Source organism: Haliaeetus albicilla, chromosome 4, assembly GCF_947461875.1.
Source record: "Haliaeetus albicilla chromosome 4, bHalAlb1.1, whole genome shotgun sequence".
Classification (NCBI taxonomy): domain Eukaryota; kingdom Metazoa; phylum Chordata; class Aves; order Accipitriformes; family Accipitridae; genus Haliaeetus; species Haliaeetus albicilla.
In genome coordinates, this window is record NC_091486.1 from 31,549,314 (window position 1) to 31,572,413 (window position 23,100).

At 44.8% G+C, this 23,100-nt stretch overlaps 2 protein-coding genes across 9 annotated transcripts; one reads left to right on the forward strand and one right to left on the reverse strand.

The window, feature by feature from the left end:
- The first annotated feature begins 132 nt into the window (after nucleotides 1-132).
- CLK1 (CDC like kinase 1) lies at nucleotides 133-10,035 on the forward strand. Of its 8 annotated transcripts, none has more exons than XM_069781774.1 (13): nucleotides 133-298; nucleotides 4,694-4,851; nucleotides 5,044-5,233; nucleotides 6,322-6,412; nucleotides 6,838-6,904; nucleotides 7,826-7,942; nucleotides 8,072-8,238; nucleotides 8,312-8,406; nucleotides 8,493-8,622; nucleotides 8,727-8,809; nucleotides 9,143-9,222; nucleotides 9,472-9,562; nucleotides 9,659-10,035. In XM_069781774.1, exons 2-13 carry the CDS (start codon nucleotides 4,694-4,696, stop codon nucleotides 9,866-9,868), a joined length of 1,479 nt encoding a protein of 492 aa, XP_069637875.1. In that variant the 5' UTR covers nucleotides 133-298; the 3' UTR covers nucleotides 9,869-10,035. The 8 variants fall into 8 exon arrangements, with proteins under 8 accessions (XP_069637875.1, XP_069637877.1, XP_069637880.1 ...); XM_069781776.1 differs by having other exon boundaries at nucleotides 134-288; XM_069781775.1 differs by lacking the exon at nucleotides 133-298 and adding an exon at nucleotides 1,595-1,945.
- Nucleotides 10,036-10,195: 160 nt separating this feature from the next.
- On the reverse strand, nucleotides 10,196-21,554 carry BZW1 (basic leucine zipper and W2 domains 1). The gene is made up of 12 exons (XM_069781790.1): nucleotides 21,399-21,554; nucleotides 20,785-20,858; nucleotides 18,519-18,695; nucleotides 15,484-15,578; nucleotides 15,165-15,230; nucleotides 14,741-14,876; nucleotides 14,036-14,145; nucleotides 13,748-13,918; nucleotides 13,241-13,387; nucleotides 12,777-12,915; nucleotides 11,719-11,841; nucleotides 10,196-11,456 (listed from the first exon to the last, which is right to left on the reverse strand). Exons 2-12 carry the CDS (start codon nucleotides 20,846-20,848, stop codon nucleotides 11,425-11,427), a joined length of 1,260 nt encoding a protein of 419 aa, XP_069637891.1. The 5' UTR covers nucleotides 20,849-20,858; nucleotides 21,399-21,554; the 3' UTR covers nucleotides 10,196-11,424.
- Nucleotides 21,555-23,100: the final 1,546 nt, after the last annotated feature.

Sequence of the window (23,100 nt, forward strand, 5' to 3'; positions counted from 1 at the left end):
TATGTTGAAACAATGTCCTTTGCTACAATTTCCTACTACCAGTTTTCTGAAACTTTCTCACATAAATTCTGACCTTCCTTACTTTACTGGTTTTTAGAAAACTGAGTAAGATATGCAATTTTTTCCCCTAGGTGAGAGCAGTGTCATAGATGAAACCTCTCTCTCCTAGAGGATTAAAGACCTTGTTTAGAGGAGTGCTTATACTGCTGTGTTCGAACACTAACCTCCTCAGCCTCCCCAGAAGGTGGATTTGAAACAATCGCTTCTGCCTCTGGCACAACGCTTTTGGTGTGAAAGAGTAAGTGTTTGTGTCTTTACATAGCTGTTGATCAAAACTAGGTAACCATGGATTTACTGTAACTTGTTTTTCATCGCTTTATTGCACAAACAATAGGGGGTAAACGCAACAAAGAGTGGTGACAAAAAGACTGGTCAGACTTCTAATTAAGAATATCCTGATACACCCAAAATAATCAAAGATACCGTGGCCAAGATGACGTTGAACAAATAGGAGAGGGCTATTGTTTGGTCTTATTTGAGACCAAATGTTGGACTCAAATAAGAAAGTCTGCAAAAAGGTACAGAGTTATCTGAATATTGACTGTTCAAGAGGAAAAATAAAATACATGCATACATATGTGTGTGTGTGTATATATATATCGCTGATCCTATGCTCAAGTCACTTAGTATAGTAAGCATAAAATAAACTGACTTAAGCAGGGAAGAGAGTCATTTGTACACGTCAAAAAAGCAGTTCTCCACCATGGACATACTGGGAAAAGCAGAATGTTCTACTCTTCCTTGTAGATTTAAAAAATGCATTTTTGGCATCAGTTTGTTTTCATAAAGCAGGAAAAAAATCAACTCATTTGCATAGAGGTTCACTTTCTGACTGTAATATGTAGAGGTGAGAGGGTGTATTTCTAGTTCCAGCGTGTGCATGAGAGACCTGGACAGGAGAGAGTACCGACAGTTTCTGCATCAACTCCTACCATTCTGGACTTCTTTCCCCAGTCCTCTTTGGACTGAGTCAACATCACTTAGCAAAGTCCATTCTCATATATATGCCTTGTAATCCTTGGGAAGTCCAGGTCCAGCTGACTTGCAGTCTGCTTCAGACCAGTATTTCCCATTTGGAGACTTTGCCTCTTAAAGAGGAGAACTTAACTGCAAGAGAAAGGCAAAGGTGTGCCAGATTACTGTGCTGTTAATGAGCAGAGTTAATCAGTACCCTCTGTCTGGGACAAAGTTTCTATATTTTATATGGAGTGTTGCTTAAAGCTCCTAGCCCTCGCTCCAGACTTAATACATTTTACCATAATATTTTAGGCAGTCAGGTAAAGGATTTAATTATTTTAGCTCTGTGCTCTTTCTGTCTCGTCCATGTAACCAGTGGTAAAAGCAAGTAGTCAGAAGCATGCAACTGCGTGTTTGACTGCCACATGGACGCTACTGCCATGCAGAAGGAAGAACGTACTGGAAACTTTCCTACAGTGCAAAGGAACCAGTAATTTAAAATGCTGACATCTAGCACTGAACTGGAAACAGTTTCAGGTCTATTTTTTTTTTTCCTCCACAAAAAGAATGCTGTTATATAGAATGTGTGAAGTACAGGGACACCAAGCAATTTGCTCTCTGGAGGATACATTAAATTTAGATCCTTTCTTTTTCATCTAAAGCTACGTATTGAAAGGAGAGTGATCTTCTGGGACAGGATTACGTCCTAACTTTTAAAAATTGTATTATGTCTATTTCCCTGTTGTGGCTCTGAACTTCTCCCAGGTTCTCCGTGAGAATCTGGAATACAACAGGAAAATAACGGTGGGGGTTGGTCCCATCCATTTGTTGAAGAGAAAGCAAGGCAAGAAAGTAGGAAGTTGCCCAGCTGTGGAAGTCTAAGCTGGAGAGCAATGGACAAAAAGAAAATAATGGTGCATTATCTCTGGTCAGTGACAAACTTGCATGTGTGATGTACCTATTGTATGTTGATCACAGGGTCAGCTGGGGAAATAAAAAAAACAAAGAGTGAGAAGGGTCACTTATCAGGTGTGGAAGTGTTTCAGAAGGTTTAGTCCTTTCCAGAATAAAAAAAATAATTGGGTTTTAGGGAACTGATGTGTATAGGCCGTTCTAGTGTTTCAGGACTGTGTTATCCTTAGATGCTCCTTTTCTACGTAAATTAGATTGCACATGAGATGTTTGCTTATTATGGGTTTTGGAGAACCAAATTTTGGGCGTAATGCTTGGTTAGCTCTGCTGCGGTGACAACTGATAGGTGGGTGATGGGCTTGAAAGCTGCTTCTGAGAGAGGTGGTGGCTGAAGGGCTGCAGCAAGGCACGGTGAGGTGAGAGGGGTGGCTGTGACTTAAGTTGCCATGTGTGCAGTAGTAGTGAGCAGCAGAGGAAGCAAGGGTTAGTTTTGTGGGAGGGTTTGGTTCTGGTTTTTGGGTTGGTTTTTTTTTTCATTCTGTGGGTGTAGAAGACTGATGCATACATTACTTGAAGAGTTACATTTAGTTTCTTTGTTTTACAGTGGGTATTATGTTCTGTCCAGACTTGAGAACATGACTAGAGGCTAGTAAAAGATACCACGAGACATCTGGGGGGAGGGAAGAGGCATTGGACTATTCAGAAATGTTTTTTATGCCAATGATTTACAAAGATCTCTTTCATTTGTTGAACCTCTGTTGATTTAAAGCTGACTGGGTATATTGAGAGCATCTAACAATTTGTCTAGGGAATTACAGAGACAACAGGCTGTATCACCAAGGGCAAAAATGATGATTTAGCAATTCAGAGTCTTACAAAAAAGACCGATCTTCTGGCAGTCATTCTTAAATGAGGGTTAGATTTTTTTTTTTTACTTATTTTTTTTTCAATATCACGTTCCTTGTCTTCCCAAGTTCTTGGCAGGAAAATGGTTGAAGGTTTTGCGTAGTTGGTTTACTTATGTGAAAGCACGTTAACTGCGCTACCTGGTGAGGCATACAGGGCTACCCTGAAAGGTTGTGAGCGGGTGAAATGCACCTGTATCTGTCCGAGGAGCAGAACTGGGAGAGCAACGGGCTTTCTCACGACGCAGAGAGGCGAGGGGACAGTTACCGCTCCTGGGAGCGGTACCAGCAGCCGGGGCGCCGTGGGACGGCGGTGCCCGCGCGGTGCCCAGCCCCGCTGAGGGCTGAGGGCGGTCCGTACGCAGGGTGGCCGGCGGAAGGGGGCCGGGGTCCTGAACACCTCTCGGGAGGGCGGACCGGCTGAGGGGGCCGGCGGGCCCCCCCCGCCGCCTGCGGGCGGGGGAGCGGGGTGTGGCGGGGCGGCGCCGCCCCGCCTTGTGACGCCGCGGGTGTGCTTCTGACGCGCCGCCGCACTCCAGAAGGATCCTGGCAACGCCATTTTGTAGCGGGCCGCGCGAGTAGGCGGGCGGCAGTTGCGGCGTGGAGCGCGGCGGCGGCTGCCGGAGAGAGCGGCGGCTCCCCGGAGCCGCGGAGGTGGGGGCGCTGCGCTGGGAGGGGCGCTGCGCGATGGTTGCGGCGCCGTGCCGCCGGGCGGCGGGGACGAGCCGCGGGACGGCGCTAGGCGTTGGGCCGGGCGGCCGCCGAGGGGAAGGCGGGGCGGGGCGGAGGGAGGGGAGGGCAGGGCAGGGCAGGGCGCCGCTGGGGTGCGGGGGCAGGAAGGAGGTTGTCTCCGGCCGCGGCGGGCGGGGAGGGCGGCCGGTGTCTCGGCTCGTCCCTGGCGGAGCGGGCGGGTCGGGTGGCCGGGGCGCCCGTGCGCCCCCGCCTCCCCGCGGCCGCCATGTTCTCTGCCCGCGCCTCGTTCGGCGCGGAGGGAAAATGGCTTCGGTCGCTTTGGCGGGGGAGGCCGGCGCCCTTGCCCGTGCCGCTGCTCGGCGTCGAGAACGGGGCCTCTCGCCGGAGCAGCGGTTTGGTGGGCCGCGGACCCCCTGCCGCCCGGGGCGGGGGTGGGCCCGGCCCGGCGCCCCGCGTCTTCGCGCCGGGTGTGCGGGGGGCGCGGGGTGCCCTCCCTCGGGCAGGGACGGGGCCGCGCACCGCCCGGCCGCGGCGTCCCGGCGCCTTTGGCGCCCGCGTCCCGCTCGGCAGCGTCGCCCTGGCTGCGGAGCCTGGACGCGTCGGTCTGAGACGCAGCTTGTGAGCTAGAACCGATTTGCGATTGGAGAGTGAAATAAAAGACGACGTGTGTAGTGAGTGACTTACCTCGTCGAGCTAAGTAACGAGGGGTTGGGTAGCATAAGTTTCATTGTCATTTTGGCTTAGCGCTGGGAATTCTCAGGGCGAAAGTTCATGACGGGTTCCTTGAAGTCTTCAGAAGCACACCGGGCGATATTCGTATGCCCTTTTTAAGTGCACGGAAGCCTTCCTTTTCCCTAGCATATGCGCCTTTCGGTGCCTGAGCAGCTTTGCAGAAATAACATGCACTGTATGTGTGTAGTGTCTGAGCCGCGATACTTCTTTTTAAAATGTTTTGTAAGAAGTAGGTTATTGGTTTATGTTCCCCTATCAAAAATGGTTGATTTGAAAAAGCTCTGGAATTAACAAATAACGTGCAAGAAACAGCAGAGAGAAAATGAAAATTGGGTAGTTGAGGAAAAATGCAGTCTTCATTATAGTTAATGGCTTTGAAAATGAATTGTTTGTCTATGGGATGTAATTCAAAGAGCAAAATACCTTTGTTACAGATGCGGCATTCCAGGCGAACTAATTATCCTGACTGGGATAAAAAAGAAAGTCCGGATCACAGAAGATGTGACAGTGCTAGTAAGAGAAAGAAGAGATCATTAAGTGCTGCACAGGAGAACAGGCACAGCAAACATGATCTTTCTAAACTTCCTGATAGGTAAATAACTTCTTGACTTCTGATATCAGCAAGCATATGTTTTACAACTTTATTATTCTCATCAGGTCACCTGCTAATGTACTCATTTTTGAGTTGGAGATATTTCAAGACAGATGTCTTGCAGCTTAAATAGCTGTCTTGACAGGGCTACTAGAATTATTTTAATTGTTTTATTTGATCCTTTGTTTGTAGTACCGAAACCAAATCTGTAAATGAAAGAGACCACCATGAACGACGCTATGTTGAAGAATACAGAAACGAGTACAATCAAGGATATGATACTGGGCATCACAGTAGCAAATCATCAGGTCATAGTGGGACAAGTAGTTACAAAAGGAAATACAAGACACCTCACACTACCTGTCATCATCATCAGTCACAGGTGGTGTGACCAATTTTAATTTAGGATTTTTTTATTTTAAGAAGATAGTCAGTCATCTGGGCAGTAGTAGTTGAGTGTGGGGTTTGGGGAATTCTATCAATAATAGTTTATTATTTTAGCTAATATTAGTAGATGATTAATTTTGGTAGGATTTTGTTTCCTTCAGTGAAAATGTGTAGTTTGTAGGTATGCTTGTGATACAACAGAATGTAGTCTTGCTATTTGTTCATTGGATGTATTTGAGCAAAATAGTAACCATCAATTGGAATACTTGAAATACAGGCATTGCTTTCATGCCTTCAAAATTTTTATTATGACAAGCATTTACTTCAGCCCTACTCAAAAATTCAAGCACAAGCTTTTAGTCAAAAGCAAGTTGAAGTGTCACTGAAATAGCAAGGAGATAATGTCACATTTTTGCTTTTTTTTCTAAATCTGTTTAGTAAGGTGTTTTAAGTATTGCTGAAAAATCTGTAGAATCAGATATGTATGATGTCTGCCCACTAGCAGGGCAGTTTTTCTGATTTTTGTTAATATAAAACTCTTTAAAAAGCTGAAGATTTGGTTTATAATTTAAGATCTTCAGCTGAGACAGCCTAAAGTAAATGTTTATATTGTGTATGATTTAAAAAAAAAAATTCTTATCAAATACTCAGACCAGTAATTTAATCTCTATTACTTAAGATGGGTATTTTAATTTGGCCACAAGGCTATTTTTTTATATAGATATAGATATAAGATAATTATTAAATTCTTTTGCTTTAAAAAAAATACGGTCACTGAAATCTTAAGGTAAAATTCAGTGAACCAATCTTTTAAAAGAAAAACAATTGTGTTGTAATTTTTTGTTGCCTTGCCACTTTGAGTATCTCATCTGAAAATCTGTTCCTTGCCATGTTTTTCTCCTGTAACATAAACTATGTGCCCTGTGAATTTCCGGGGACTGAATTTGAAATTGCTCCTGCCAACTGTTTGTGGCCTGGCGTGTATCTGAATGCCTGAATATCTCCCTGCTGAATGAATTTCGTATTCTGACCTGAATTCACTCGGGTTTATTGATTGGCTGGACGATCTTGGTGCCGTTCCAGAAGAGTCATCGAAGGAAAAGATCCAGGAGTGTAGAGGATGATGAGGAGGGTCACCTGATCTGTCAGAGTGGAGACGTACTAAGTGCAAGATGTATAGAATATTTTTCAAAATTTATTAACTTTTCAGATAGAATAAGTTCTTTTAGAATAAGATGTGAGGGGGCTTTGGAAGTCTTTTCTTTCTGTCTTGACTTTTTTTGTTTGGGGGTGGGGATTGTTACTCTTTTTTCTGTAGAACTTAAATATTTTTCTTTTTTCTTTTCCCCCCTTTTTTTTTCCCCCCCCAAAATAGTAAATGAAGTTAATGAACCTACTAGAACGAGACCCCTGTAAATGTGCCTTGATGAGAGTTGTCCAGTAACATCTCTCAAACTAGATATTTACAATTTAAAGCAGTGCAGTCTAGAATAGTGTCAGTGATAGTACTTAGTCTTTTTGTTTTATTTTTCTTTGTTTGCTTGTTTAATAGCTGAGTAAGTTCACAACTTCTGTTACAGAGAGTTCTTTTCTTTATAGATGAGGTTGTTGCTACTTTGGGTGAAGGTGCTTTTGGAAAAGTAGTGGAATGCATCGATCACAAAGCGTAAGTCTTGAATTAAATACATGTAATTTTTCTTACCAGTGCTATCTCAGTGTGGTTCATGAAGGGCTTCCTGATTGTACCAGGTGTTATCTTTACTTCTCATATGCTGCTCTGTGTATTTCTTTAAGGCTGCTGCAGTTCCCAAACGTAAATGTATGTTGGTGCATCCTGCTAAAAACAGCACCCAGACACAAGGGTTGTGCAGGACTGGTGGATGAGGCAATGGGCGCATCATCTCCTGCAGGCGCACCCCAGCCTGGCAGGGGTCGAGGGCTGATGGGGGAGGTGGCCTAGACAATGTGGGGTGAAGCTGCACCCCCCCCCCACCCCCCCGGAAGTCCTGGGGCCTGCACCACCCCAGCTCTGAACAATGAGCAACATTTCTGACATCATGTAGTTTACCTTAAAGTATCATCTGTGATGATGCAACGCCATTTGGGTTCTAGCAGCGAGCATGTTATTAATCAAGAATGTATTTTGTGTTTGATGGCAGTTTTGCTGTGTGCAAAATAGTATGAAACTACGTTGTTTTTCCGGTCACTGTAGAAGGCATTTGACACCTGAGTTATGTTTTTACTAATTAAATGACTGAAGGCAGCTTGTCATTTTTGACTGACAGTTGTGTTAGGCTGCGATAGGTGATGTTTCTCCAGTGCTAGCCCAGCATACGTAAATACAAAGGGAAAGTAAATGGGGCTTTTAACCTTTAAGAATAAGACCGAAAATAAGGTATTGAGTGTGTTTTCAAAATTTAAAGATTATAGTGTGTTTGTGCAGAGATGAACCTTGATTTTATTAAGTCAGTATGTACTTAAAAAAAACACCTTTTCTGATGAGGTTGCCATTGTGGGTGATAATTACTGAATATTCTTAATTAAAACTAGTCATTGCTCTCACTACTTTTAAAACCTGTCTTTTCAGGGAAGACAGACACGTAGCTGTGAAAATAGTAAAAAATGTTGATAGGTACTCTGAAGCAGCTCGTGCAGAAATACAAGTACTGCAACATTTAAATGCATCGGATCCCACCAGTAAATAGTAAGTATACAAAGCTGACTGTACTTTGTTTTGGCTTTGATTTCTGTGACATCGTTTTCTGTAACATATGCCCTATATACGTGTTACACAACTTCCTGTTGCGATTCATGTGTTTTCCTGCTTTTGCAGTTCCTGTGTCCAGATGTTAGAATGGTTTGAGTACCATGGACATGTCTGCATTGTTTTTGAGCTACTGGGGCTCAGCACCTATGACTTCATTAAAGAGAATGGCTTTCTGCCATTTAGACTGGACCACATTCGACAGATGGCGTATCAGATCTGCAAATCTGTGAACTGTAAGTATGTTTCTTGTTTGATTTGTTAAATTTTCTTAATGGAATTTGCTAATTATACTTGTTATTTTTGCAGTTCTGCATTTGAACAAGTTGACACATACAGATCTGAAACCAGAAAATATTTTATTTGTGACGTCTGACTATGTAGAAGAGTATAACCCCAAACTGGTAAGGTCCTGTCCTCTTCCCCGCTCCCCCTTCAGCCCTTGTCTGGGTTTACTTGGTCATTGGCACCCCACTGTGTTTCATTTCAGAAATGCGATGAACGCACACTAAAAAATCCAGCCATCAAAGTTGTGGACTTTGGAAGCGCAACATATGATGATGAGTATCATAGCACTTTGGTGTCTACAAGACATTACAGAGCTCCTGAAGTTATCCTAGGTCAGTAGAAGTCTGTTAGGCTCATCTTCTGTGTGAGACTTTTGGCATGCTGTTGAACTCTTGCAGCTTGCTATAAACACAAACCTTCTGAATCTTTTTCGCAGCACTTGGATGGTCACAACCATGTGATGTTTGGAGCATAGGATGCATTCTCATAGAATATTACCTTGGATTCACAGTATTTCCGGTAGGTAACCAAGAACCTCAAAATGATGCAGCATCTATAATGTTCCTCAGCTTGATGAAAATATGCTACAGAGAGGTGATGACCAAGGGGAATCATCGGTGCAAGAAATTAAGCTGCATTTCTCTGTAATGCCAAGTTGAAGAGAGCGGACGATGTAGGCACAAAGGAATTTCCTCAGCAGCAGATTTCTCCAAGTTGTACCTGTTAACATTTGTAATTTACAAGCCACACTAGTAACAGATGTAGCTTCAAAAAGGAAGTGAGGTTAGTGTGTGGTTCTTGTTAACTCCCTCTAGCAATGAACAAAACATATCTCTCTCCATTTCCCTCCAGACGCATGACAGCAAAGAACACCTGGCAATGATGGAGCGAATATTGGGGCCTTTGCCAAATCACATGATTAAAAAAAGCAGGTAATTGCATTTTTCTGTACCTAGACTGCTATAGTTTAATTTAAATATTTTCAGATTTGGTTTAGTAGCAAATTTTTAAAGAAAGTTTAATAAACTCAGATTCATCCTTCTGTTCTATTTAACAAGCTGGCCACTCTTGTGGAATATTCCCAGCTCATTTCCCAAGTTGAGAACAAACATGCTGATAAACTTCTAGTGAAGGGACAAAACAGAATCTTGGAATAACAAACTGTGGTCTGTTTGTTTAAGGAAACGCAAATATTTCCGTCATGACCGGCTGGATTGGGATGAACAAAGTTCTGCTGGTAAATATGTCTCGAGGCGCTGTAAGCCACTGAAGGTAAGATGACAGAGGGAGAATGCTTTTGGGGGAGAGGAGCTTTAAGTGCAATTATGAGAGTCAAGAGAGACATGTTTTCTTGTTTCCTTCACAAAGGCATTCATGACCTGCCATGATTCTGACCACGAGGACCTCTTTGACCTCATTGAAAAGATGTTGGAGTATGACCCAGCCAAGCGCATTACTCTTGAAGAAGCACTGAAACATCCTTTCTTCTTCCCACTGAAAAAGGAAAAAAGGGCGCTGTCTCCTGTAGCTGAGGCTGACACAGATGTCAGTCCACCAAAGAAATATAAAAAATGTTAAATATTTATTGTGTACAGTTATTTTGTAAATGCCTTATTTTGTATTACAACTTTTTGGATACTGAAGTTTAACCCAGCTGCTGGCATAAAACTTAAGAAAAAGATACTGATGAACTTGGTTGCATTTCCTCAGTAAATAAAAAAATCTCAGGACACTTGTACTTTTAACACATGGAAAAGAGTACCCTCTATAAAATAGGCCTCCTAACAGCAAGCATTACTTCAATAATATTTTATTCAGCTGTCATTGGAATAGCAAAAGACCTAGGACTTTTATCTTTTAGTGTCACTGGTACTTCCTTTTTGAGTAAGAGAACAGAGACAGCCCTTGTGTAAGGATGGCCTTTATTTGTTTTAAAAAAAAGTTACAAAGTAAGATCAGTGTGATATTGAATAGATTGCATTGTGATCACCCATCTTTTTATTTTTTTATTTATTTTAGTAGGTATACTCTGGTTACCAGTATTTCAGTTAATGCTCATTATTAGCTTACAACAGTATAGATGTCACTCTTTTACCAAATCTTTCTTGAATTATGAGCTGTCCTGAGACTTTCCATTAATTCAGAGTTTCAGGGAGCAGGTAAGCTGTTTGGTTTAACCTGTCAACTGTCCACATCAAATAATCTCTAAACTTCAGGGGGAAGGGGTAGAGTTTAGTCCACCTTACCTTACCTTTCAGCAGTCATGCATTTACAGAGCAGCACAAGCAAGCTGCGCCCCTGCCCCAGCCCTGCTAGCAGCATAGGCCAGGGCTCTAGAAAGCTGTTGGGCAGCAGTGCATGGAACAGCACTGCTTGTGCTTCCACGAGAGAAGCGGCAAGACTCCCCCAGAACTGTAAGGCAGCCGGACAGCCCCTCAGGGAATCAGGCCAGCAGGCTCAGAGATGCTGCTCTTCATGCCCCACCACAGTTACTGTTCACTGCCACCAGAACAGCTCCTCTCCCATAGGACACTGAGCTCCCAGGAGTGGGGCAGCTGCCTCACCCAGCAGCTGGAAGAGAGGATTGCTTTATGCTGGACATATGATAAAGAGATGACAAAGTCCTGGGGGAGATGGACAACCACCTATGGAACAGGGTTATTTGGAGAAAGTGGTACGGACTGAAGTGTCACACCAAGTTACCACACAAGCCATGGCCTCTTCCTTTTTGAGGCTTTTTATAGTTTAATTTGCAAACAGAACTGCCATAAATCTCATTCACCATATCATGTCTACTCAAATATAGATAGAAAACCCAAGGGGTAAAATGGATTTCATTGTGGAAGGCCTTAAATTACATTATTACAGTAGAAAATACAGGAGGTAGAATATAACTGAAAGGACAAATGCAGGTTAGAGTCAAATCTATAATAGCTCTGTAAGCTACTTAAAACATGGTTTTAAAAACTAAACCCAGTATTTCAATAACTATAGAAAACAGTTAAAATAAATTGCCATGAGAGCCCTTATATCATGCTTGATACAGGGAGGTAGGATGTAAGAATCAGAAGGACACATGAGACATGACACTTATCTACAGCTCCTGTTTACTTTACTGAGGACAGTTTCACAGCTCAGTCACCCTCTTCTGCTTCAGACTCCGACTCTGGAACAGAGGGACACCTTGTCAACAAGCTGCCAGCAGGTCAGCCCCTCCCCCAGCCCCCCAGTTCAGCTGCTGCCCTGCATCCTAGTTGCTATTGGATCCACATGAATTTCACCAACAAGCTTTTCTAGCCAGTACTGGGGGGCACACCTAGACTCAGAAGCACAATTAACACCCACCCCCCACCCCCGAAACAAAGCATTATTGCACTAAGGTTCCCAAAATGAACAGGCTCAACTTGTGAGCTAAGCTCCTTGGTTACCTTCTTCAGCATTCTTGAGCCATTCAACAAACTTTTTCATTTGCTCCAGAAAAACGCTCTTTCCTTTTGCAAGATGTGCATCTTTATACCACTTCAGGATGGGTTCTTCGCTCAGAACTTCAGCTGTAAGATGTGCAAGAGCAGTATTAACACAGCACACCACTGAACACCAGCTGCTGAGAACGCCTGACAGGGGGCCTTTGCTTCCTCCCCTAGAACCATCACCATATATAGTCCCTTCCCTGGATATGGCTGGACATACCTGCACCAGGAGTGCCTCCTATTTTAAAATTCTGAGAACCATGCATTTCAGATCAGCTGCTGGGAGTTTCCTGAGCACTCACTGCACCTAGGAGCTGCACTTTCACTCCCACTAACAGCCTTGAGTATTTCATAGCTATTAGAGTACATCACCTCAATGGAAAGCTTCAGTCAATAGCTAAGAACAGATGCAAATTCTTTAAAGCCCAAAGCACACCACAGGAAATGTTTAGTTTTTAAAATTTTACAATTATAACATACTCTTCAGTTTAACAAGCTTCCTTATGTTCCTGTGGTGTTTCCATAGGTGTGCAGCATGTTTTTCAGTAACACCTTTTAACAGCCATTTAACAGAGAGCCTAGAGCACTCCAGAACACCTTGGTGGTCTCAATCTCTGGCTGTTAAGAGTCAGTGTTCAGACAGAGAACTAAGAAGAATACACTATCATGTCTCTTTCCCTAACTTAAAAGGGCCAAAGACCCTTAAAAATCTATATTTAGCTCCTATCTACCACAACTCTTAAAATCTAGTAGACAGGCAGGATCCATGTCTAGAGAAGTATTTCCCCATGTGCCAAGGACAGCCACATCCACCATTGCATTTTACTGCTCCATCTTTGCAAAGAAGAGGTAGAACATTCTTCAGCCTATGAAGTGCAATGTTATAGCACTGATCTTCCCTAAAGGTCTTACCAGGACTGAAGCATTCTGCAAATACAGGCCTTAAAAAAAAAAGAAAGGAAAAAACCCAACCAAACAAAAACAACCCCCCAAAACTACAACCCCACAGAAGTTACCTTTATAGAAGAGCACCACTATTTTCTGGAAGGCCTTCATGAAGTGAATGTTGTCATAACAGTACTCCTGAATCTTCAACAGAAGAGTCAGCTCTGACTGACCTTGGGTAGTAAAGGCAGCAAGTAGAGGGCTGTATTGCTGTAACAGGAACGACAAATTGGCACACACTGAGCACTTCACATTTATCGCCCGACTAGACTGGTTTTACACAGTTTCCATCAGCCACTGCTTAGAAATTTGCAACCCCTGCCCCACCTGAGCGTCCTTGTGCAGAAGTTGTACTGCTTTTGCCTCAGTAACTTGGACTATAACACCACAGTTAAAAGGGGAAGAATTCCCTGTCTAATGCTGTCTCTGCATCAGAGGCATTGTAGGTCTTAACTCATTTAAAAGGGAACTGGAGACAGAGGGAAGCCCGAGCCCTACCCAGCGGGTGCCAAAGTCTACACTTCAGTTACAATACCTTCAAGTGCTTAATGGCTTGCTCTGCTACCAGCTCCTCCTTTTTGTTCCATTCCACTGTGCTCATTACACTTGACCAGATTATGGCTACCACAGTCTGTTCTGAGATGTTGTTTTTCTTCATCTCCTCCTTCACATACAAGATTATCTGCCAGTTACAGTAAGAGTCAGCACATATGCTACATACAATGCTAAGCAAAATTAAAACTTCTGTTCTAAAGGTAACCCAGAAGCCTTCAGAACCACAAACAACCCCCCTTGATCATACAGCAGGATTCAGGACATAAGGAAAGACTACAAAGCTAATACCAAAACACTCTGGTCCTAATGTTAATTCTTAGTGAGAGCTATATGTTTAAGTTCAGTATTTAATTAGGCATATCTCTTCTTCAGATTAGTATTAAAGGCTATTGTATTTCAGATAATTTGAGCTAAGTTCCTACCAAAAAAAATTTTTTTTTCTTTTAAAAAAAGCAGCATACCACCTTGTCTACAGACAAACACTTACATCCTTGAATGGATCTCCCCGTGACATCTGCTCCTGAAGTTCTTTCTGCAGCTCTTTCCGAGCCCCTATGGTTTGCTGGTTCCTAACATATTCGGAAAGTTCTTTTAGTCCTGCTTCAGTGAAGTACTTGGAGAAGTGTTCAACACTTTGTTTGTTGGCTGGGAAGAGTTCCTAAAAACAAAGTTTACAAAGTCTTTCACAAAAGAAATGCATGTTGAGTACTTTGCTGGTAAATGCTATTTACTAAACTGCCTTAAGCAGTACATCAGTAATTTCAGCGGTACTCACCATCAGCCTGTTATCCATGTTTACTTTACGAAGACTGACAGCCACTGCATTAATATCTTTCTCATTTATCCAGGATTTGAACAGCTTGACTGCAAAAGCTGCAGAAACACCTGTGCAATAGGAGCAGTACTATTACTACTGAAATTCAAAACAAAGGGAATCATAAGGCCTGAGAGTACAGGGCACCTACTTTGTCAGACCCCTGTTCAAAGCAGCAGCAGCGGTGCTCCGAAGCAGCCCTAGCACCATCTGCAGTACCTCTGCCTGAGGACACTGCAGCCTCCAGCACGTTGGACTTTTCTTACCGCGCAGCATCACGAAGGATTCCCTGTACTGAACTCAACTCTCCTTGCTGCATTTTAGGAAGGAACCTAAAGACACGACACACCTTCTGCATCCTGAAAGGTCCCTCTCTGAAATACAGTACTGCCTTGCTGGGCAACACTAGTGACAGCAGCCCCTGGTGTCATACAGGGAAGTCCTACACACAAGCTTTCTGACAAGACTAGTTTTCTACAGTCTTAGGAAGACCTTCCAGGTTGTGAGGCAGCATGTTTACTTTTGCCAATCCTGTAGTTAATCTATTGCCAGATGAAGCTTGTGAGCCGCAAGGGTGTACTGTCGTCATGATTTCCACCTACTTGTCATGGTTCTGTCCCCCCCCCCCCCCACTCTCCCCTAAAGGAGAACTTGGGGAACACTTACCTTCTTTAACCAAGTTCTCATTGTAAAGACTGTTGAGAATTGACGCATTAAGTGTCCCATTGGCTAGCAGAATACCCGTCAACATGGCCAGTTTGTTCCGCTCAGACTCCGAGAACCCTTTCAGGAACAGCAGCAACTGCAAGAGGAAGTAAGAAGAGGTGGCATAAAACTACCACCTCTCACTAAAGTTTGGCTACTGCCTCCATGTTAGACACTTTTGTTTCAATCAAGCTATTCAACTAGCAGAAGCACTAGTTTGCTGGTAGTCTTCTCCACTAGTCATACAAGCTAGCTGTTCTTCCATTAATAACTTAGAAGTGTTCTATTTTAATAACCCATTGTATGATATAACTCTTCTGTATAGAGCGATTAACTAACAGAATTTGAAGGTTTATTTGTCTGCTGATAAAGACGTACTTCATACCTTTTTGACTTCATCTTCAAAGCCTTTCTCCAGGTACTTGTAACGCCTGATTAGCTTGTTAAAAACCTAAAAAGATATGGAGTATTATTTTTTGCTCTGAACTACCATTTAATTAGAATTAAAAAAAAAAATCAAGTTCAGTTAAGTTGGTCCGTACTCTTTAGAGCACTGTTAGCTTAAAACAGTGCTACTCTATCTACCTCTTCTAGTAAGCTTCTTAAAGCCATGCATTATTTTTACCTAAACTTTCAACTACACAAACATTTCATTTTTGACCACTAAACAGTTTAAGTTAAATTGTACTCATTTGAGAACTAACCTGAGCAAATGCTTGCATGGTTTCTAGGTCTTCCTGTGCTGCAAATACACAGACGTTTGTGCGTGTCATGTCATCTGCCAGGGTACCACCTGGGGCTAAAGAAAGGTTTCAGCATTAGTGGTATTACTCCCCCAGTGAGAGTACTGAGTAGTCCCCACAGAATTCCAATACCCATAACATGCAATGCATTGACCTTTCTTGATGAACTGAATGACTGGATCACTGAAGACACCCCTACTTTTCCATCTGCTCCACTGCTCTAGTGGAACTTTAAGATCAGTAGCTTAGATATGAACACTTAAATTATCTGACCCCCTACTGCTAAGTGGATTGGCAACACATCTTGTTTACATATTGTCATGGTTTAACTCTAGCACCACACAGCTACTCACCGACTCCTCCCTGCCCCCCAGTGGGATGGGGGAGAGAATCAGGGAGTGGGGGGCTCGAGGGGGAAGTAAAACTCATGGGTTGACATAAAGACAGTTTAACATGACAGAAAAGGAAGGGAAAATACTACTACTAAGAGAATATACAAAACAAATGATGCACAAGACAACTGGTCACCACTTACCAAGCAGTGCCCAGCCAACGCCTGAGCCGCAGTGCCCCCCAGCCAACTTCCCCCAGTTTATATACTGGGCAGGATGTAATATGGTATGGAATAACCCTTTGGCTCATTTGCGTTAACTGTCCTGGCTGTGCCCCCTCCCAGCTTCTTGTGCACTCCCAGCCTCTATACACAGGGCAGTATGAGAGGCTGAAAAGTCCTTGACTTAGTATAAACATTGCTTAGCAACAACTAAAACCTCAGTGTGTTACCAACATTACTCTCATCCTAAATCCAAAACACAGCACTATACGAGCTACTAGGAAGAAAATTAACTTTATTCTAGCTGAAACCAGGACACATATTGGTAAGTTAACATGACCACATGAGCTCCTCTTCCCTTAAAGGAAGCCACTGAAGCTGCCTAACACTAGCAAGTGTCTTTTTAGTGTCTGCTGCAGTACTGCTGCTTTGTAAGCAAGTGTCTTTTAAGTAACAGAGTAAGTCACAACAGGAGATGAAACACATGGAGATGCATGTTCAAAATTCAGCGCCCCAGAAATGAGCTTGAAACTTCAGTCTTGAAAGGCACCTCAGGTTTTTAGCTGCTAATTAGAAGATGCTTCTTCACCATTCCTCTTCAGTTTAATACGGGCATTTGACTGGTAGCCAGGCTGCTTCACTAACTAGGGTGAATTTCAAGTCACCAGCTCTGATGCCAGAATACCTCATCACCAATTTCTATGCCATCCTACATGTAAGGGAGATCCTTTTGTTATGTATTAGTCAGAAAAATGACTTAAAGATGGAGATAAAGCATTAATGGTAATAATATTAAAGGTGGTGAGCCAACAGGATAGATGCCAGTTTTTATTTTGGCCTTGCCTGAATAAAGGTCAAAGCTAGTCTACTTACCTACTTTTTACAGAGGGAGTTGAATAAAGGATGCCTGTATCACCATTAATGCAGCAATGCATTTTTCCCTTCCCTCTCAGGCTCATTTCTAGAAGGAACACTTCCTAACACAGTACACACTGGTCAAGACTCTTGAATGTAAACCCACAGATTGTAACAAGTTGTACATTAACAACTTCAAGCAGTGATGCTCCATGTGGCAGACAAGTTTACTTACTCATGCTACCAAGCTCTTTCAGCATCAGCAAAAGAACCTCTTGCCAAAAGGAACATCACAGTAACTTCAGTCTACATAACACTGTTTCAATACACAGCTTTGAGATAAGCAGGCACGTGAAGTTAAACCACTCTGAAAGCCTTGCTTTTTAGTGTTTGAGCAAGCCGCCTGACATTTCTACAGCATCAGTGTGAAGACCTCCTCAACATGCAACAGATGCATCCTCCCAAACCAGCCACCCCCACTGCAGAACTGCCATCCACAGTCTGACTGTAGCCCAGAATCAGGTGTTTCCTCTCCTCCCCCTATGCATTTAGGTCATTTGAATTCTATTTCTGTTACATTACAGAAAATCTTCTGCAACTGCCAAACTTCTCATTTAAGTCCTCCCTCCCAACTATTGCGTAACAAATGCTAAAATCGGAGACAGACCTTTTCCAGCCTAGGCAGACAACATAGAGGGTCCTCTTTGCAGCCTGTATTTTACATGGGTCCCTGCCACCTGAACCCCTTCTCACTAAACAGTATTTAGTCAAGTAGGAAATGTCTAAATCTAGAAGCACCACTTTTTTTTTTAAACTACTTTTGAACCTCATTTAGCTTCCTTTATTTCTTACCTAGTTGGTGAGCATCTGTTCCACTCTGCTCTTTACACACAGTGTGCACATGAGTTTACAAGATTTTTCATCATCACGTTTCACTTCCTCAGTTCCCTGTGTTTTTTGCTGACTCAACCACCCTCTCATTTCTCACTCCCTGACATCTGCTAGAGCCCATGACTTCACTATTGTCAACAACAAACGATTTATAATAGCATTTCCAAGACTAAGCAGATCAGCTTCTTCTGTGAACAGTCTTACTTTCCAAAATAACAGGGCAGGGTGCACAAAGCACAGGATCATGTCAGAATCTTTCAGGGCAACTCCATTGGTCTTGCAACCACAGACCACCCACCAGAAACAAGCATTCATCCTTCACACATCAGCAGAAGTGAACCTGACTACAGAGTCAAGATCCCCTCCTGGTTAAAAAAACAAAAACCAAAACAACCAAAAAAAAACCACCCCAACAAACCTCCAATATATTTTCCTTTAAGCCAAGTTTGTACAGTTTACACTTTGAAGAATGCACACTGACTCAAGCAAAACTGCAGTAGGTTATACAGGGTATTTCTACAGTAATCTGATTGCTCAGTCAGTCACTAAGATGGTCAGATAGTTTACCACAGATAACTTAAACTCTGTTCTACACACTCAATGGGCTCCTTAGCAGAATTTTTACACTGAAAGAAAACAGTGAGCTTTTGTAGTCAAGTGAATAAAGGCTGACAGCAGCCCCATCAAAGGGACTTACCCAGCATTCCACCAGCCACCAGGATGTCAAAAAGCGTTTCCGCATAGCGGCGATAGTCAAGTTTTGCACCAGAAGCATCAAGAAACTTTGCTACTGCCTCCAAGTCGGTGCCGGTTTCGGTTAAACCTTGAATAATACAGTCCTGGAACTGAGTAGGGTCAAACCTCTCTTTTTCATCTGTAAAGACAAAGCATTGAAATAAAGTTGCTACACACAGCTGTCTGGTTTTTAAAGTTTGTAATTTCAATCTTATTAAAAAAACACAAACCCAAACTTGCACTGACAAGCCTGACAACTGGTATTAGCTAGCACAAATAGTGACTTAACAGCATAGCCTAAAATGAGTTTCAGTGGCCAATACAGCAGTAAGAAGTTTTACTACTTTCACTCCCCTATTTGGTCAAGGCTGGGGGAAAGGCTATCAAAAGCTAAAACATTCCTTAATTACCCCTAATTGAATTCTTACTGTACTTTCACCAAGAAGAACAGTTGTTTGTGATCATCATTAGTTGGCTCTAACAAAGCTTACATGACTTCTCAGTTTGATTCTTATACTCCGGTTCACATGTTAGACCACTTTTTCCCTCCAAAAACAGATGCTTAGCTACATGCTGGAAGGCAATTCTTCATATGTGCCCCTACAATTTTGTACATTTGACTCCATTACTCATGTTCCATTTCTGCCCTTGGGGCCTCTCACTGTTTTGGACAAATTATTCTGACTGAAAAGCTGCGTACCATTATCACGTTAGAGCCAACCGACAAGACTTGCTTTGTGGCTATGAAGACCATCCCCTCCTCTTAATATGGAGTTAAATGAGTCTGAAGCAATTGCTTTTCCTCAAGTGCCTGGGGGAATCAGAAATCTGAGCTAATATCTTGGTCTTAAATAAACATGAAATGATGGACTGTAACTGCAGATCTATTTAGCATCCTTTGTTGTTGTTAAAGCAGAACACACGCTTCTTCATGTTTGAGATGCATCAGTCAATCATAGTCTTGTTTTCATTATCGGTAGGGCTTAGTTAATATGCAACAAATCCATCCGTGTAACTAACAGAAAGCCTTAAATGGAAGAGGTCTTCAAATTTATTCATCCCAATTTGTCCTTAGATTATGCAAACCACGAGAGGAAAAGCTGCAAATCTTAGAGTGCTGTCCACAACAGCTTAGCCAGTTCTGTTAGCAACCCTTCTGTAAGGGGCGTACTAGTGTCCTTACATTCAAGGCAAGTATCAACACGTTGGTAACAGCTGGGTGGAAGTCTGGAAATACTGGATCAGTTATTTTCCACGCCAGATCTGTGAAGCTCATTGTTACCGCAGAGCTGCTTGGAAGCCAAATTATGGTTAAATGCTTAAAAAGAGACAAAAACCTAGGACACTAGCATTTCATCTGCTGGACAGACTAAATCCAACTCTCTCACTTCAACTGTTTCTCAAGGTGCTTTTATTTTAAAATAGGTTCTGTAAGTCAACACATACTTCTGTACAACTTAACTACTAGTTCAATATGTACAGCACCCTTAATGCTGTCAGTTTGAGCTAGAACACTGCTAGTATATTAGTAAAACAGTATTAAACAGAAACTCTAACAGCTGTCCCCACTTCCTCTTTAGGTTTAAAAAAACACCACCAAAATCCTAAATTACTCACCACACCTCTTCACTCATCAACTCTTCTTATGGGAGAAACTGTGCACACACAGAGATAGGCACTTGCAGATCCCACACTTTTCGTGCTTTTTGTTTGTTTGGTTGGGGGGTGGGGTTTTGGTCTTTTGTTTTGTGTTTGGGGTTTTTTTTTTATTATTTAAATCAGATATTCTTATAGCATTAAGGGACAATGTAACTTTTATCCAGTGGCTAACACTGAAATTCCAGCTAGGTTAGATGCTCCTCAGATGTACGTATTAACCTGCAACAAGCCTGTGCTGGCGTTCCCCTGTAACTCAGGGGTACTAGGTACTTCTGCTTTCAGGCTAAACATGCTCAGTACAGTTCTAGAAAGACCATCTCTTAAGCCAGGTTATCACTGTAAATTCAGCTACAGTTCTTAGTGGCGAATATTTTTTTATTAGCGCAGAGAGCACTCTAGCACCCAGAGTGAGCCTCAAGACTTTCTATCTAGCACGGTCCATTTAAAAGATTTATGAGAAAAGCATGAAGGCGTTGTTAGTTTATCACCAGAAACCAGCTTTTTACAGTGGGCCACACGCACAGCACCGACAGCGGGTACCGGCAGTACGCACACCGCGAACAGCTTACCTCTTTTTCTAGTTTTAAAACGCTGGCCCGATAGCGTCGGCTTCTGCGGCTTTTGATTATTCATAAAAGACACCCTGCAAGGAAGCAGGCACGCACCTCAGCGCGCTGACGACGGCGCCCGCCCGCCCGCTCCCAGCCCGGCCTCCCCCCCTCGGCGGCCGCTCCCAGCCCGCCCCGCGCTGCGGCGGCACCGCCTGACCCCGCGCCGCTCCTCCTTCCCTCCCCCGGCCTCCATTTTCCCCGCGGCACAGGGCCGCCCGCGGGGAGGCGCCGGCCCCCGCCCCGGCTACCCGGCACGTACCGGGCCTCCGCCGGCGGAGGCGGCGGCGGCAGGGCGTTGGCGAGACCTGCGCGGAGCGGGGCCGGGGCCGGCCCCTGCGCCCTGCCCGCGGCGGCGCCCCTCGCCCCCGTCGCACAGCGCGGAGGAGGCGGCTTTGTTGCCGCCGCGCGCCGGTGCCCGTGCGGGGAAGATGGAGAACGACCCCCCCCCCCGCCTCCACCCAGAGCGTGGCGCGGCCGTTACGGCCCGGCCCGGCCCGGCGGCAGCCGGCCCCATCCGGCCGCGCCGCGCCGTCCCCCGGCGGCCGCCCCCCCGCCCAGGCCCCTCTCCTCACCGACTTTAAGGCAGAGAGAAAACGCCCGAGCGGCCCGGAGCGGAGGCGGGCGCGAGCAGCAGCGAGGAGCGGCGGCGAAAGCTCTCGCAGCGGAACCAACGCGAGAGGAAGAGGGGAGGGCCGCGCTCCGCCCCGCCCGGAACGGACCATCCCGCTCCGCCAGAGAGGATGGAGAGAAAAAGGGCCAGGGAAGGGGGCCGGGCTTCCCGGGGCCGCCTAGCTTCCAGCGGCCGGCCCGGCGCCGCGGGCCCACGGGCACCTACCGGTCCTCTGCCGGAGGTGCTCCCCCTTCCCCGCCAGCGGGGGTGCCCGCCCGCTCCCCCTCCCCGGGAGTGAGCGCGCCCGCCACCCTCGTGATTTACCGTCACACGCAAGTAGCCGCCTGGTACCCGTCCCCCCGCCCCGCGCCGGCGGTGCGCGTGGATCAGTCCCTGGGGGGGAGGGCGGCGCCCCCTGGCGGCGGGCGCGGTCCCACCGCATCCCGCCGGGTCGGGAGGGTCCCGCGTGGGATGGCGGTGCCCTGCGGCGGTCCGCCGCCGGGAGGGCTGCCGTCTGGCCTGGTTTGCGCTCCGAGGAGGGCGGCGCACGGAGCGGAGGCGGACAAGGAGCCCCGGGGCAGGACGGAGCCCCGCTTTGCGTGGGGTTTCGGCAGCCCGCTGTGTGCAAGGGGGAGCTGGGGGCTGCTCGCAGCGGAGAGAGGCCTACGGCGAGCAGGGCCCGCTCCCCTTGGAAAGACGTTGTCAGGCTGAGCGTAACCGCTCGCTGCACTCAAGCAGATCCCCGCCCGGTTCCCTCCTCGGGGCTCAGGTTCAGCCCTTCCTGGGAAGGGTCCCAACAACAGGTAGGTACAAACAAGACGACGGAGCAGAAGCTGCTCTGGAAGAGGAAGGAGTTCCCGCAAAACTGCCCTAAAACAGACCTCTAGACCAACGCCGCTCGGGCGCCAGCTTGCCCAGCAGAGAGGGGAGCGGCTGTCTGAGCAGTCCGCGCTCCCCGTGTTCACCATCAGAGGTTAAGTGGTTCGGATAATAAACTGATTTCTGGTCAAAGTGCAGTTTATTTGCCTGCAAAATGTGCAAAGGCTGATGCTTGCTAGCACCGTGACAGTTGTATTTCATAAATTTGACTGCGATAACACGCAGTCCGTTTCCCAGGCTGCTCACAAAAATTGTCATTTGTTTTTGTCTTTTCTGAGGGACTCCTTACATACTCAATAGCACATTGCTCAGATGTGTAAAAACGGGAAGCCTGTGTAATCAGGCAAACAGCAGTAAGTAGAACAACTAATAGGGTATCAGCATTTTAGTTCAGGTGTGAAGGAAGACAACCTCAGAAGTACCCTGTTTGAAAACTGGGCCCCATCAACATCAAAGGGAGTTTTGCTATTGCTTCAATATTTTAAGATTTCACTCCTAACCTTAGAATTATTTGTTCAGCAGAAACGTGGCTTTTGAAGAGGAAAATACCAATATTATATTCTTTCCCATGCATCAGATTATTTACCAAGACCTCTAAAGCTTCCTGCCTGGGCAAATTCACTGTTTTAGAAGGGCTGATGACTTAATTAAGTTTAGAAAAATCAGACTTGTAAAACAGCTTTAGACAAAGCTTGTGTCAAGCCATTCTTCTTGTTTGTTTAAATGTAGAGTAACTGGCAGAAAATCCGCTAGCCCAGACCGTCTTCTCACTTTTGAATGGATTA